The sequence below is a fragment of the Heliconius melpomene genome, chromosome 9 (genome assembly GCF_056956725.1).
Source record: "Heliconius melpomene rosina isolate 202511_hmr_F chromosome 9, ASM5695672v1, whole genome shotgun sequence".
In the NCBI taxonomy this organism is placed as follows: Eukaryota; Metazoa; Arthropoda; class Insecta; order Lepidoptera; family Nymphalidae; genus Heliconius; species Heliconius melpomene.
The window spans coordinates 278,349-295,026 of record NC_140397.1 but is presented as its reverse complement, the minus strand read 5'-3'; the positions used below and the strand labels follow the sequence as shown (position 1 = coordinate 295,026).

At 36.2% G+C, this 16,678-nt stretch overlaps 2 protein-coding genes across 6 annotated transcripts in view; one reads left to right on the top strand and one right to left on the bottom strand.

Annotated features, from left to right (window-relative positions):
- The window catches only part of LOC146536079 (transketolase-like protein 2), a 14,914-nt gene extending 12,085 nt beyond the window's left edge, over window positions 1-2,829 (top strand). Inside the window, exon 11 of the mRNA XM_085190010.1 lies at window positions 777-2,829. Within this exon, the coding sequence (XP_085046136.1) occupies window positions 777-949 (173 nt within the window). The 3' untranslated portion in view covers window positions 950-2,829. The remainder of the gene's footprint in view (window positions 1-776) is intronic.
- LOC146536078 (uncharacterized) lies at window positions 1,553-16,678 on the bottom strand. 5 transcript variants are annotated; one of them, XM_085190006.1, is made up of 3 exons: window positions 15,995-16,678; window positions 6,882-6,948; window positions 1,553-6,423 (listed from the first exon to the last, which is right to left on the bottom strand). In XM_085190006.1, exons 1-3 carry the CDS (start codon window positions 16,020-16,022, stop codon window positions 4,515-4,517), a joined length of 2,004 nt encoding a protein of 667 aa, XP_085046132.1. In that variant the 5' UTR covers window positions 16,023-16,678; the 3' UTR covers window positions 1,553-4,514. The 5 variants fall into 5 exon arrangements, with proteins under 5 accessions (XP_085046132.1, XP_085046131.1, XP_085046135.1 ...); XM_085190005.1 differs by having other exon boundaries at window positions 6,882-6,951; window positions 15,995-16,677; XM_085190009.1 differs by lacking the exon at window positions 15,995-16,678 and adding an exon at window positions 15,810-15,950 and having other exon boundaries at window positions 6,882-6,951.

The window sequence follows — 16,678 nt, the reverse complement described above, 5'->3', positions numbered from 1 at the left end:
CAATGGCTTTTAACATTGTTGGCTAACAGGACGATTACAGTCAACATAAGTATGTGTTGTCTTTCTATATATCTTTTGGGGGCAAAGTATACATATTTTTCAAGAACCCAAAACTATTTTTTTAGCTTCATGTTCAATAAATGATAGATCAGATCGCGAAACGCGAGTCAAAGTCATTCTCAATTCTTAGAGTAGTTTAGTATACGAAACGCGTCTTTTTATTTGATAAAGTGCTATTTTCTTTATAAAATGTCGTCGTCCAATTCTTTTGTTTGATGTTGATTATAAAGTACCGACATATTTGTCCCTGACGTGCTTGGTCGATAATTTTTTTCCATTTTATCATAAACACTAAAAAAATCGAATCTTTTTTTGGGTAAATAATATCTATATTACTAAAATATATGACAAACAATGCAAAATAATATATGATATATAACAATAAAAACATTTGAATACAAATAATACAATAAAAATATTAAAGTATATTTTGTAATATTATAAAAATATATGGTTTTTGAAATCATTCATGTATGGGAAACATGGACGTCGGGTCTGACAGACCCAGGCCCCGTTTAGAAAGTTAAATACTCACGTGTTTTGAACCCAGAGACACAACCACTGCTATCTACATTCATTTTGGTAGGTTCATTCATAGGTTCACCATTAACGGTCTCTATTTAGAAAATTTTGCAGTAACTTTCAAACCGAGTGTCTGAACACGAGGGTCTAGGTCCCTTATTTCTACTCTACTTCTAAATATGTATATCTGCCAGGTGGTATCGGCGAGGCAGTCCTCTCAGCCCTGGCGCTCCAGCGCAACGTCCTCGTGCGTCACCTCTTCGTGAAGGAGGTGCCTCGCTCCGGACAGCCCGACGAGTTGCTGCACAAGTACGGCATATCCGCGCCGCACGTCGTCAGCGCCGCCAGGGAACTGCTGAAGCTGTAGGTCTTTCTGTTGTTAGAGTTGAACTAATTTGTTATTGCAATTGACTATTAAATATTAACAATTAATCTTTTTTTTTGGTGAAAATCATATGTTGATAGTTGCACTATAAATAAAAATTATTTATTTGTTAATTGCAAAAAAGATTTGCTCAACTCTATATATAATAGCTTTTAATATACAATGGACTTGCGGTAATCCGACACGCCTACCGTTATTGATTATTCATAGAAATGTTAGCAAATGTTTACTAATTGGATAAGCGGTTATTTATCATTTTGCAAAACACTCTTATTCTAAAAATTATGGACTATAGAACAAGAGAACCTTGGACGGTACTCTATAATCCGAATTATTTAATAATCCCTGCAAAATGTTTTGTGGATGGTAGCAGGTCCAGCGTTATCCTTTTTATTCTTATTTTGGTAGAAAAGTACTATTGGTAAATTGTAGTATTTAAGTTTGAATATTCCATACAATGTTCTCTTAAAATATATATTTTATACTGAGAAACGGAATTAAATGGTTTAAATGTTGGGTATACCAAAATGATCCATACACACGAAAATTTATGATTAGTGGAAAATTGACATAACTTATATATAAACTTATATTTATTGAACAATTAAAATTATGCATTAAGTTCTGGGATTCCTTTATATTCCTTTATAAAATAAAACGAAATTGAAAGGCTGAAATGTGTGATGATTGTTATTCAATAAGAAATGTTGGAGTTCTTTGATGAACTAACTAATGGATACATTCCTATCTTGGAAGGAACATTCTAGATTGTCCGATCCAATTGTTCCTATTGAGAGAAACTATATTTATTAATGCTTTATCAATTCATAATATTGTTATGTTTGTTTAGATATAACTTACAATTTCATAAAATGTTTCTTGTGTCGTTTCGGCGTCGTTGAAATCTGTATAAACAACATTCGGTTATAAGATCATTTCTATGTTTATATCGTTCATACAGTCTTTTGTATTGCGACTATATTTAAAGTGAACAATAACTGCTCAAAGCCTAAAAGTCATAAGAGACAGAACTAAGAGAACTAAACAACTTGTATGGTGTATGTGAATGATAATGCTCAAGCATTATTATTTGTTTAAACAAATATTATATTAATAATATGATATATAAGAAAAACTGATTTTGCATTAATAAATATAAAAAACCTACTTATTCCTGATTAATTGTTAAGAAAATGTTTATTAGAAATTATGAAAAAATAATAACACACTATGAATATGGAATCATGAGGTTGGTTATATTATATTCTTTATATATAAACATATTTTGTACATTTATATACAGACATACATATTATATATTATATCGCTATGTTGTGGTTTTCCTATTATGGTGTAAGAACAAGTGCCTTAGACTCCGCACAAATTTATATTGTAATAACTTAAATGCTTAAAATTTATTTTAAGCATCATTTTTAATGTTTTTTTTATATATGAGTATACAGTAATATGGTTTTTCAAATGCAATTATTGTTTTTTTTTCTTTAAGTTTGTAGAATTGGATTAAATAAATTCAATTTATATTTTGCATTATAGAATGTTTATATAATGTAAAAAAACCATTGCTTTTTTGGAAATATATAAAAAATTATACCATTGTGCTCAATTATTTGTTTTTTTTAAACAAAATAATTATGTTATTTCTCTCTCATCACAAACCATTTTTAAATATTTATTTTCTTCTTTTTTTATGAATAAATGTACAGTTGAAGGGCTTCCAGGATTAATCAAACATACTGCAGGTTAAATATTTTTGTTTATTGGTTTTCATACATTCCCATTGCATTTTTGTAATCACAGAATTATTTGAGTTTTGTTTTTTAATAAAATTTTATTGAATACAATCGAGTCTTATTTATTAATTAACAATTACAATTATTTTTATTATATATTATTATTATTTATTTATTATTATGTACAGTACAAACTAATATGTGACTAGAGACACTCATTTTGTATATACATCGTAAGGAAACTGTTATTTATATTAGTACATTTCGTGTTAAATCTTAAATGATAATATTCATATTATTTATATATAATATATTTGGTTAATGGAAATAATATACATTAAAAGCATCCATTATCTGAACTATATATGGAGGGTATTTTTAAAAACGAACTATTAATTCGGCTATACATTCCACAAGGAAATGAAACCTATATTGTATGTATTGTAGTATTGTAACTAATCTGTAGCCGCAGTAGTTCAGACTGCAGGTCGTTCAGTTGACTGGCATTCGGATAATTGATGCTGTGATGTTAAATTTTCCTATTTTCAGCTTTAATGTCATATTTATTGTATTTATTATATTATAACATTTAAAACGCATTATATCAGTTGTCAAATGACTAGTTAGTATGCGTTAGTGTTCACAATTTCTTATATTATTAAATTAATAATAATTTGACTAATATTTATAAAAAACACATTGAGTAATAAACATTATGTATAACTTTAATAATACGTTTTCACAAAACAAAATAACATTATATATTATTTATATATTTAAGTATTAACACACATATATAATAAATAAACGTAGTGTTGCCATTTACGCACGATAACGAAACAAGATTTGAACTCTCTTTTTAAGTGACACATTTAATTATATTTACTAAATTAACTTAAAAGTTGTTTGAATGCAGTATACAGGGTGGCAGAGGCAGCGCTCCTTTTACTGAAACTGCATATAGGGTAAAATATTTCAAACCCAGAGCTAAAAAAATTAATCAAGGTACCTCAACAGTTTTGACGTAGGATTTTTTTTTCATTTCGCGATTTTTATCCATACCTGTATTTCGTGTCACGCACACATACGTATGCGACGTTGCCGTTTTGACAGGTAAGTGTGTGCGTGCTTATGTTATACTTTACAAATGGCGTTTTATTTTAAAACGATAATTTTATTATTTATTTTATTTGAAAAAATAACTTTTTCATTTTTGGGAATTATTTTTTTCCTGAATTATATTAGACTTTCATAGAGTAGTTAAAACTGTAGTTTCATTTAAAGTGGTGCTGACAATTCCACTCTGTATATATATCCTTTTGATACATCAATACAGGAATGAAATTTTAATGTTTAGCATTTAATGTTTATATATAAAAAAATATTGTAATATTTTTTTCTATAATAATGATAACAATATTCTTTTCGTTGTAAAAGATCAAAAACAATATAAGCAAATGGCAACACTACTCGGTACAAACAATCATCGTTAGAGAAAACAAAATAATTACAATAATCAACAACAATGTAAAACCGTGGACGGATACAATGTAGAGTACAGTTCTGATCAAGTCTTAGCGAACGTGAAATATGTTAAATGCAATATCCGGCGGAGAGCGGAGAACGGAGACACTCACCTAAGTATTTATAGATATAGACAGTTCCATCTTTGCCATAAAAGTACATGAGACCCTGACGTCAATGAAATTCAGACTACACCCCTAATTAATGGTTATGCCCCGAAATAATCTCTGTATTCCTTAAAATGGTCATGAAGATAGATAGATCATTTTGTATCAGGCCCACTCGGAGGGTGCGGGGGGCGTGAGAGACGAGGCTTGCGTAGAAGGGGAAAGGGGTGAAGCAGGCGTAGGGGGTGTTGGGGGAGTCCCGGGGGGTGCAGGGCCGTGGTCATTGAGTTCCCCCGGCAGGTAGTCCTTCCAACTACGGAACAAGTACCGCGTGAATTTCCTGAGCTGCCGGAACTTGCAGTATGTGGCGCCCTCCGCCGACTGCAACTGCTGGGTTTGGATCAGGAAACCCTTCTCCTTAAACGTCTGTTCCAGTTTCTCTCTTTGTAATGTTTTCCGCGATTTCCTCTTCTTTTTGCTCGCGTCCTCTTTTATAGTACTTTGAGGTTCTAGTTTTGGGAGCGTGGTAGTTATTTCCGTTTTTTGTTGATTCAAGTCTTTGTGCAGGTATTCATAGCCCTTGGCACTCTTGCCTCCGGTGCCGCTGTAATACCGGAAGTTCCCACCGGAGTCTACCGACAGCATCTTCTTTTCCTGTAGCGATGGTTTGGAGCCGCCAGTGAACTTAAACTTGCATATGCTGACCTCCGTGGTCGGCGTCGTCGTGTTAGTTTTGACGGGCACAGGCGGGATGAATATGGCCGACCGTTTCCTCTTAACGGGTCCCTGCGCGGGATTCGGCGACGCTCGCTTCTTGGGCAGCTCCGGGCTTTTGTTTTCTTCTACTTGTTTGATAACTTTGGGGTCGAGCAATTCAGAGATTTGCTTCAACACTAATTTACTCCGACCATCGTCGACCGACACGTCGGTGTTATCTGTACTTACGGAGGTTTTTTCATGATCGTCTGTTGCGAACGGTAGCTGCCCGGCAGCTGCGAGCCGCTGGTAGTAAAGCAGCTGCGTCTGCAGGGCGAGCGGATGCACGTAGAGCCCGCAAGGGCGCGGCCACGCGCAGGTCTCCGATGGAGAGGAGGAGGGGGAGGGCGAGCTGCGGGCAGTCGACGGCAAGTTAGTGTTCCTCTGAATTACTGATATAGCGTTGGGTTGTTCACTCGTCACACTGTCCTCGTCGTCGAGCTCTGTTTTAATTTCGGGCGAGGAAGCGTAAATGTTTCCGAACTTCCTCTGTATCTGCAGCTTGAGGTCGTGTAGGTCTCGTATGCAGAGGTTGAGGGGCTCGTGGTCGCTGTGCAGGGGCCCCGCCGCGGTGGGGGGCGCGGGGGGAGGGGGCGCGTCAGGGCTGCAGAATCGCGGCGGGGAGGTGTTATCTAGCTTACGCTTTTGCTCCTGAGAGAGCTTCCTTTCCAGAAGACTCGAAATAATTCTGTTTTGTAAGTCCGTTTTGGGGATAGTGAAAGACGTGTCTGTATTTTTGTGCGCATTCGAGTTCTGTTGGCCGAGGCGTTCCGCAGGCGGCGGCTGTCCGGGCACCACTGTACCGTAGTTTTCGTATATTAAATGACAGATATCAGCTTTCTTCGGCTTTCTTCCGCGCCGTGGCTTTGAATTATTCAGAGTCATTTCCCCCATGTACGGTAAGTCTTCGTAGGTCATGATCTTGCTGGGAGTGATCGCGGGGCTCTTCTTTTTCTTTTCTTCTTTGTTTCTAGTCGCCATACTTAATGCTGGTGGCACCGTTACAGCTCCGATTTCACTTTGTACTCCGGCCAACCTTTGCGCCCAGATTTTAAATGTTTCATTGGTGATACTGGTATCAACGTTTATTTCTTTGGGTTTTTCTAAAGGTTTCTTTTTATTGTTAACCTTCTGTAAGCTCTGCTCGTAGTGATCTAGATACTCCTGAGGCAGAGCCTGGTGATGGAACTTCAGCTTCCACCGGTTCTTCTGTCTACTCCTCGTGTGTTTGACTTTGGGAAGCTCACCTTTGTCAAGATTTCTCTCCTTGCTAGCGGATAACAGCTGTTGCCGCAATAGTTCTTTGTTTTCCGAAGATCTGAAAAGATAATAAATTACTAGTAAGTAAAAATTTTCATTCACAAAAAGACATATAATTGTAAAAAAGTAAATGTACAATATTAAATAATACAATACAATATTAAAAGAAATACTGAAAGTAAGTGCAAAAACATAAGTGTACAAAAGCTCACAAGTGGTAAGTCAACTTCGAAGCCAATCGTGGCGCGGGAGTACAAGCGTATGACTAAACGCAACAGGTTGTGGGTTCGATTCCCACTCGAGGAAATCAAATCTATAATATTTTCATAACTTCGCTGTGACTTCGACGTTGCCACTCATCACGCAAGCCTCTATAATTCAGCGGTGGTGGGGAACGGAAGTGTCTTAATGGGAACAGAGTGTCTTAAGCCTAGTTTTCTAGGCTCCCTGCCTACCCTGCCTACCCTGCCTACCCTGCCTACCCTGCTATGAGGAGGTTACAGCGTGGTAACTGACCTGGTGGGCGGGCGGGGCGGCCGAGGCGCGGGCGCACACACGTCGCCGCACGCCGCGCGCCGCATCACTTCTGGAACAACCACACAGTATACTGTTATAAAATACAATTATTAAAATCAAACTTATTATTTATATAAAAATATATAAATATTATCGCTAATTTATATGTCATTACGAATTCGAATGGTTTTAAATATTTATGTCAAAATATAAATACATTATTGCGCTACTTTTTTTAGATTTCCGTTGTATCCCGGATAGGATACGGATCAGGGTAGAGCAGAAGGAACGTAGTGTTAGTGTTAAGACACTCCTTTCCTGCGCACCATATAAATTTTCAAGACGTTACGCCTTGACTGGTAAACATCAACGCCGCTTTAGTGACTAGATCGAGTAAATGAAAATTATGATCGAGGGAATGATCCCACGAGCGAAAATCGAACCCACATCCTGTTTACAGTCAGACACCTCGACGGCTTCGACAGTTAGGGGCACGACGTAAAAATAAAAATAACATAACATCCGCATACGCGATCAATGTCAGTGGAAGTGTCGCCGGGAGCAGTAGTGGGACACGGGAGCTTCTAGGAATAGTCTCCACTCAACCTCTATTACTCATTGTACAGTACTGACGGTCCATGAGTCGCGGTCGTACTGCACCGTGCGTGTGTCTGCACTGTCGCTAACGTCACAGCTTGTTTACTTCTGTTGCAATTCATATATGGCGGTGGGAAACGGATAATATTATATTTAATATACTGTCAATATTTATTTTATGCGGTTTAGTACATTTTTCATAATTATTATATATTGCAATATATATTTAAGACAATCATGGGGTAGTATATTAGTTAAGTATTTGAGTATAAACGGATTAGTTGTGAATTCGATCCCACTTAGGAATATTTAAATTATTTTAATGTTCTGAGACTGGTTATCAGAAACCCGCCTCTCAACATGTAATGTCTCGAAAATTGAGCGGTGCGTGGGAACAGAGTGTCTTAACACTAGGTCCCCTCTGCCTACCCTGCTAGATGCGAGATGCATCGTGAGGCTGAAAAAAAGATCAAATTTGAAAGATCTATAAAAATAACAAAAAAAACTTACAAATCTAAACTTATCTTCATCAAGATAGAGTAAAGCTCTTGATCCCATAACAATAAACAAACATTCTACAACTAGGTACAACACTACTTAATTTGAATCATTTTAAATTTGTAAAGATTCTAAATAAGAGAAGTTTGGAAATATTTAAAATGGGGATCAGAGTGTTTTAACACTAGGTTCCCTCTGCCTAATCTGTTGTATGCGGGATAAAACGTGAAGCTAGTATCCAAAATTGAGTGATATGTATGAGACAATTAAAATCTTTTCAATAGACCGTAGTGATAAATCTTCGTAAGAAAATTTAAAATTGTTTTCAAAATACATAGAAAAAACAACAACCAATTTTAGACAATTAAGGCTTAGTTTAAAGTTGTAATTTTGTTAGATTTAAGGCCTTTAAATATACCTTCTTAATATTTTCCTCGTATTTAAATATTTATATAAAACGAAGCAATATGACAGATATAGTACATGGTACATGAAGTTGTATCTATCAGGTAGGCAGCTAGGAGTGTGTAGGTGGAGGGGCGGGCGGGCGTCTGAGTGTTGGCGCCCAAAATATGCGCTTGGGCGCTTGTTATTTCGCAACACTACACTAAAGATGGACAGCGCTATTCTCAACGCCAGATAGGGTTACACACTGTCAGTACTGTGTGTGTGTGCCATACCCTGGTCTAGCTCTACGTACACGCACACCTGCATAGGCAGAGGAAGTCTGGGAACCTAGTGCTAAGAAATTGCTTTCCGATTAGTTTGGAAATCTGGGACCTGTTTCTTATCACTGTCTCTTTTCCTATTATTTTTCGTTCCTTATTCACTATATGGTATTGTTTACTTTACTATTACTTCATTGAGAATAACAACACATTTTTAATATTAAAACTTATAAGACGAAAAAAAAATAACATGAATTAATACATTTTGATGAACACGCTATACGTACCTACATATATGTGTAATATAGAATACATAAGATAATGAATCTTAATTAACGAATGTATCCAATAAATATTATGAAAGAATTATTCGAGGTACAATCCGAAGACATTAACAGGCTAGTTGTATCACATGTACACGTGTTGCAAAATGCAAACTCTACATTTTCTATTCATTATATTTATAAAGAAGAGAAAGATACATATTCCAAAATTCTCTCAAAAAGCCCTATTTGGGAGAAAATGTGAATTTTACAGGACATACCACTTGTTACCGGTGCAGTACCTGGAGAAAATCTTATGACACTTGTAAACACTACGATTATCACTGTCACTCGTCACTCCCTCCGTCACTACCTCGTCCAGTACACTTGACACTGTACACAGTACACCGGACACCAGGCACTGGTCGAGGGGCACGGTGTCCCGCGTATATATGACACAACAATCATTCAAAACATTGATCGAAATACGCAATTACTGCATACTGTAGTAATATGAGTAAAACTAAAGGCGACACGCCACCGACAACTCTATATATCGCTTTTAAGTCTCACTTGATTGAATATAAATGTTTATTTTTTTAGTCTTGTTAGATATTTGTTGTAATCATTTAAAAAGATGAGCAAAGTAAAGATATATACCTACTTCTTTACTGCAATACAATATATATTGCTGTAAAAAAATATACATAAAAATATATTATTTTATTTTATTTATAATGAAAGAGCACTACTTTTTTATAGGTCTCAATAAGTTTCTCCGTATGGTATATTTTGTAGCGAGGCCGCGGACGGCGCGCGAGATGCGTCACAGACAGATTTACAGCATCTGAGTCACGGTGTTAGATCCACGCGCTACAAATCTATAAACGATCGATACTAAATAATAACATCGCTAATTGAACTTTTGGATACTAATATTTAAATGGTATATCATTACGTATACCTACGGAAGTACGCGGCTATCATTTATGGTGTAATAGGTTTATGGCGAACATCATTTTTATTAGTATCGTCTCTATAATTTATTTTTTAGAGGTACAACCCAATATAAAGTTATATATCAGATTTTTATTTGTGTAAAGGGTAAACAACAAAAATAACATCATCTTATTTAGTAATAGATACAGGTTGCCTCATATTTCCCTTATTGTATTTCATATGTGACTCCTTTGAATAAGCAAGAAAAATCTCCTGGTGGTGGTAATAAACATGAACCCATAGACGACTTGTTTCGAATGCTAATTATATAATTTTAACTCATAATAGTCTAAAATCTCACATGAGTAATGTATGACTATTATTGATATGTGGAGGTTTCCGACGGCAGAGTTTACGTAGAGTGGAGTTAGTTGGTTTCCGCCATCAAATACATGTAGGTACAACTAGCTTTCCTTTGCGGAATGAATTTGAATTTGATGAAATTAATTAAATTAAAAAAATCGGTCAAGCGAGAGACGGACTCGCTCACCAAGGGTTTCGTACTTATTTTAGAATTATAGGTCAACGGGAAGTACAACTTATAAAAGTTAATAAACGTAAATCGTAAAGAGTCATTTCGTCAAATTAATTGTCTACATACATTTAAAATGATTTTTGCATCAAAAATCTACAAATTATTATTTTTGAATCTCTTTTATTCTCTTCTCTTTTATTTGTACTTTGTGACAAATTTCATAACTGTCTACGGGGAACAGGGAACGCCTGTAGGTTTCGACTATTTCATACATAATGCAATAAAAACGAGGCAAACATTCTTGTTGTATCTTTCTAGATCTCGTTCACGGAGCTTGTTTTTTTTTGACTTGAATAAGAGATATTGATTTAAGATTAATACCAACACACGTTCATTAGATAAGAGCTCTCACAGAAGGACAGACGGACAGTGATCTTATAAGAGGTTCAGTGTTTTCCTTCTAAAATACGGAACCCTAAAAACTTAAATATCCTTTAAAATAAAAGCTTAAAATAATTGAGAATATTTGTAATTAACGGCCTATACCTATCGCTAAATTATAACTTAGGACTTAGGTTATTAAATGACCCGCTTATCTAACTGAAAATAGGAAATCAAAGCCGGAAATATAATCACGGATATATAAATAGGAATCACGTCTTGCGCTGAATGAAATGAATAGAAATGAAACTTTATAATTAGTATCGCCGCTCGCGTAAACTTCGAAAAATGAGTAACAAGTGAACGTGACTGAATGACCTAAATCTGTCCGAGATTGAAATATTTTGGCAATTATACCTGATGTCAGTCGTACACATAAGTATATGTACTTGCAAGGTGCACGTACCGTACGTTGTGAATGGCCGCAGAAAATTTATGATTATCGCAGAAATCATTATTATTTCAAATTAAATTAACAAATTTCTAAGTAAATTTTAGTAAATGTTATATGGTATATTCATGTCAAATGTTATTTTATTCACCTACAATAATAAGTATGTTTTATCGATATCGTGTAGAGCTTCCTCACTCTAGAAACACTTGCGACTGGTAGCCTGAAGTCCTGGATGTTTGTCATTTGCCAATCACAAGAATCTTTTATATTTAAAATGTGATTTCTTTCTATATTTTGTTTAAAATATACCTAAATCAGTTAACGTATATAGTAATACGAGTATATATGTAATAACTTAATACAAAGTTGTATGATAGGGAAGACATCATCATTCCTGTAAACATCTTATCAAGTACCTTTAACACCTAGCTACTATATGTGGATTTAAAATTTGACAAAAGAAGTAATTTAAAGTGTTTACAACAAACAATTAGCCGTACTTCAACACTTAATTGAAATATGAACGTCTGCTACGAGCTTCAAATGTTATTTGTTCATAAAATATAGTGAGAAGTGTATAAGGAAACAACGCAGCGGGCGGTCGGTCAGCGCGGCGCGGCGTGGCGGTTCAATCAAGTATATTTGAATTTTGGACGGTGGAGGTGTGTCCGAGTTGAACCACTGGAATACCCAGAATAGTGAATCATATGTAAGTAATACACAAAGCTGGTTGACACATTCATTAATAATCATTGTTATGAAGCTCTCACTGTTTTCCTCCTCTGAAGATTTCATATGGTCTAATAGGTAGTTTTTACCAGAGCGGGGAAATGTGAATAATTAATTCCCACGAATGGAGATCGAACCCACAACCATTGCGTGTACAATCAGACGTGGTCGGCCTGATCTGGAATGTTGTATGATCTGGTTATTCAAATGAAGAAATTACACTAAGACATTAACGGTTGATGTACCATACAAGCGCTATAATAAAAACACGTGTCATATCTATTATACAGGAAACTGCTATTTTAACCTATTGAAAACTATTTATATAAATATTGTATAAATATTAAGGAAAACAAGATGACGTATTCGCTCCCCAGGTACCTAGTTACAGATGTTTGATATTTAAAAACACTATACAAAGTTGTAGTTACATAATGACATGAGTATTTTTTTTCAGCTTCACGCTGTGTCCCTTAAGTAGGAGGGTAGGCAGAGGGAGCCTAGTGTTGAAACACTCCTCTCTTTACTTTCCACCGAACTCAATGGAGGCAATGCATATTGAGTAGCGATCTTAGCGCCGCGCTTTGCCTCGACACCACAGCGAAGAAATGAAAATATTAAATATTTAGTTTCCTCGAGTGGGATTAGAATCCACATTTACATTTACATTCACACGCTTGTGCCCCTGAGCCACGACTGGCGTCAATTATATAGTAAAAATATGGTTAGTGATGTAAGTCCGTAGTCAGGCCGCGTGGTCTGGCGCGCCGCCAGGTCTGTTCACACGAGCTTCCCTTATAGCCGCACATGGAAGGACTTTTAGCAGTAGGTCATGTCGTGTATCCGTGTTGTGACTCTCCGTCCCCCACACTCCTTGTGTATTGAGCGGCGGAACTCAACGCCATGTTTTGTTCATTAGTGGGCGCGAGGAAATGATAATAAAATAATTAACACTTTCCCTAGTGAAAATCGAATTCACAACCATCACGTTTACAGTCACTGTCCGTGTACCCTGACACACGACGGGTATGTCTGTGCTTATATAGACTTTAGAAAATAGTTCAGGAGTCAGTAATGTAATGTCACAAGCACAATAAACGTATAAAATTGGCACATCAGTCTTTTCCTGCAGCTAAGTATATATTGCCCATATTTGTAATGAATGAATACATACATGTTATTATGCAGATAAACAGTTCATTGTAAATATTACAACGCAGCGGGATGTGATGACAGACAAAAACATTAATGAATTTGTTAATGTTGTTACATGAAAACGAAAGGTTGTTTTCTTTGGATGAGCAAAATTCTTACAAAAACGCAAGGATTATTTAATGTATTATATTATGTTAATACGAAATAGGAATATTTTTTTTTTCTTAGAGAAGTCTGAAAATGTTATAAAATAACAGCATGGCTTTTATAACTTTCAGCTACAATAAAAACATTACAATAGGCTTAGATACACAACTTTTAGACTCAAACTCTCTAACCCACTTTAATACATAAATTATGTAAATATCTATATAAAAAAACGTACAAGATATTCAAGAAATGTTCTGTACCAATTTATTTTAAAATATAACGCGGAAGAAAACACCATATCATATATGTATGTAGACACAAAGAAAAATTATTTACAAGAAACAAAACAAAAGTAGCAGTACGAGTGCCTGCTAGCAGGGTTCGTTCAACGACGCGACCGACGGCCGTCTTTATTATTTTTATTTGCCGCCTCATGCAAAGTGGAATATAATAATAGAGTCGAATATCTTAAAGGGAATTTTAATAGTATCCTTATTTGGTATACAGAAAATGGAATGTGAGGCGTGAATCATACGCGGCGTAGGACGCTGCCGGACTCCGGAGACGTACCGATGTACGCTAAATTTATATTTATATCGTATATTATTACTCGTCTTTCGTATATATTTTTTAACTTTATGGTCTATCCCGCACATAGCAGAGTAGGCAGAGGGAATCTAGTGTTAAGTTACAACACTCCGTTCCCCACTTTCAGACGAGGTAAATCTTACCATGACAATGTTAGTGGGTTACGTGTGTTACACCGTTAATATTATGTACCTAGAGTCTTCCTCACATTCATCGAGACTAACAAATACAAAATTTGACAACAATTTGACAACACACCAAACATTTTTTTATTTGAACAAGTAGTTTATGAGATCAGTGGTATCAAACAAACAAATGGTTGAACTTTATAATATTAGTATAGATAACTTTATGCTTACGATTGAAATAGAAATGGGCCAGAGAAGCTATTTATAGCTTTTGTATTTCACAGATATCAAATATGGACAATATTATCATTTGATACGTTTAGATTTAATAGTCGTGTTACAGGGAGATACAGACATACATGTCAAAAGTATTCTGTGAGAGGTTGTGGGTTTGATTCCTATTCGAGAAAATAAAATATTGAATATTTTCACTTCCTTGCTCTGGTAACAAGGCATAGCGCGGCGTTTAGTTCAGCCACTTAATACGCAATGCCTCGACAGTTTTCTAAAGATGGGAACCTTAGTGGTGTACCTTAACAGAATGTTTTAACACGATATTATTAGGTTCCCCCTGCTATATGCGGGATACAGCGTGAAGATGAAAAAATATATTTAAATTAAGCCTTAAGCGTCGTCAACCTTAGTAAAAGAAATGTGGGCTTTACGACCTTATAACGTAGGTGGTCCCTACGGCCGCTAGCTCTATAGTCTATACATGAACGACGTACGAGCTCGCCGTAGAAAATTTCCATTACACGAACAATCTAATTGTGACATATTTATATTTATAATATTTATGAATATGTTGTTGTCGCGTTTACATTAAATACTGAGTTTATAGATTTCAAAGCTTTGATTACAAATTTATAGTGTTTACTTACTCGTAGTTGTTTTTTTTTTGCATTTTTAAAGTGTTATTCCAGGTGTTGAATACCTTTTTAAAAACATATATATTTTTCAAAGTACCTGTGATTGAACCAGTGTTTTTTCTTACTTTATTTTGTTCAAATATCGATATTTTAATTCTTTTTACGTTTTTTACCGAAATAGTAGCTATAAGAGAAAATATTTGAACCAAACGTCCTAAAAAGTTGAAATAAATTTCAATAATTTCAATTGTCTTATCATCAGATAGGGCAAGTAACTCTAGACCGTTACACAATGGGTGATAAGAAACATCTCGATACAATCTATTTAGAGTAGTTCATACCAAGTAACGTAACGTCAGTCTCAGAGACGACTCCACAGTTCTCGTATTCGCACTGCGGGGGTCATCTTGACACTTGCCATATTCGGACTTAGGAGCCGCTACTTGAACTATTCCGTGTAACAGAAACTACAAATAAACTTCTCAACTGTATGGACGTGCATCTCGTTAGGTCTATTTTTTATGAATATTTGGTGTACATTTTGATCTTTAAAGTCATAACGGTTTTTTTTATTTTATTTTATTATTTTATTTCAATGTCACTGCAGACGCTTCGTCGGTACTCTTCTTAACCTTATTATTATATTTGATTTTCTTATCATATATATTAATTACGATATTTTAATGTTATAACGGTTATAAGTTTAATTTTCAATAATGTTATACAAATTTTAAGCTATTCAATTTTTCTAGTTCAATGTAAAGAGTATCTGAAGATATGGTGAAATAATGTTCAATTTCGTGTAATAGATGTCAGCTTCGTCGTAAGTTTCTTACTGGCAACACTTGGTTACATAAAAGTTATTATAACACCGAGTCCAAAACAACATCAACAAGTTCATTTGACAGAAAAACTAATAATTCATTAAATAGGCAATAACGTATCGAGTATTCAATAAGGACGTATGTACGTACTACATGTGCTCCGCTATCGTTATCATAATCGTTATCTCTAATCACAATCACGTCAGTAAACAAAGATGGCACGTTAGCACGTCTGCTGTCACGTCGCTTGTAAACATCGGTGTCCTGCACCGACCTCCCGTACACTAGTACACACTACACACAATCTATCAACGTAGTATAGATAATATAATCACCTCCAGCTTCGGGCAGCATTTGCGACATCCAAGTGTCCGTCGACACTCCGCGTCCGAGGGGCGTGGGGGTGTCGTGGGGGTGTCGTGTGCTGGGGCAGTACGGGCGCCGGCGGGAGGCGCGCACGCTGCACTGCTGCAGCGCTTATCGCGGGGGCCGAGCGAGTCGCGCGCGCACGACTAATCTAAATACAGACAACGCGGCCGCGACCAAAATCGCCATTGGTTTACGGCCTAAATATAGAGCAGCAGAAATAAATGCGTTTTTACGTGTTTTTCACGAGTATTAGACGGGAATAGTAGTTTCTGGTGCTGTGCCAGCGAAACCCGAGATTGTTGCCGTATTTGGCAGGCGGCCGCGCTGGACGCTTTTGGGTATTCCGCCCGTAGTGCTCCCGCGCCGCGCTAATTCGAGCTTCCGTTGTGCGATACCTGCGCCGACGCGACGCCCGATACGCCGGTATCACGCCGTATATGGGCATGTTTTCACGCTGCAAGCAACGGAAGTCCCAGATTGACGCAACACTTGCCAGCGTCTTAATTTAGAACTAACACATTTTTGAGAGTCGTTCTACAGTGTTGCACAATACGTAGCTGTATGTGGACAAGATGCACTACGAGTGTATAGAATATTTGTGTCTCTAGTGTCGGTGTGGGTCGTGTCGCTGACCCATATCCGTCTCGCGG

What these genes read in the sequence shown, in the direction of transcription:
- LOC146536078 (XM_085190005.1), bottom strand. Translation starts at nt 16,022, where the DNA reads ATGTCGCAAATGCTGCCCGAAGCTGGAG. An exon ending in AATGCTGCCCGAAGCTGGAG is followed by an intron (nt 6,952 to 15,994) that starts GTGATTATATTA and finishes TGGTTGTTCCAG; the next exon opens with AAGTGATGCGGCGCGCGGCG. An exon ending in CCGCCCCGCCCGCCCACCAG is followed by an intron (nt 6,424 to 6,881) that starts GTCAGTTACCAC and finishes TTATCTTTTCAG; the next exon opens with ATCTTCGGAAAACAAAGAAC.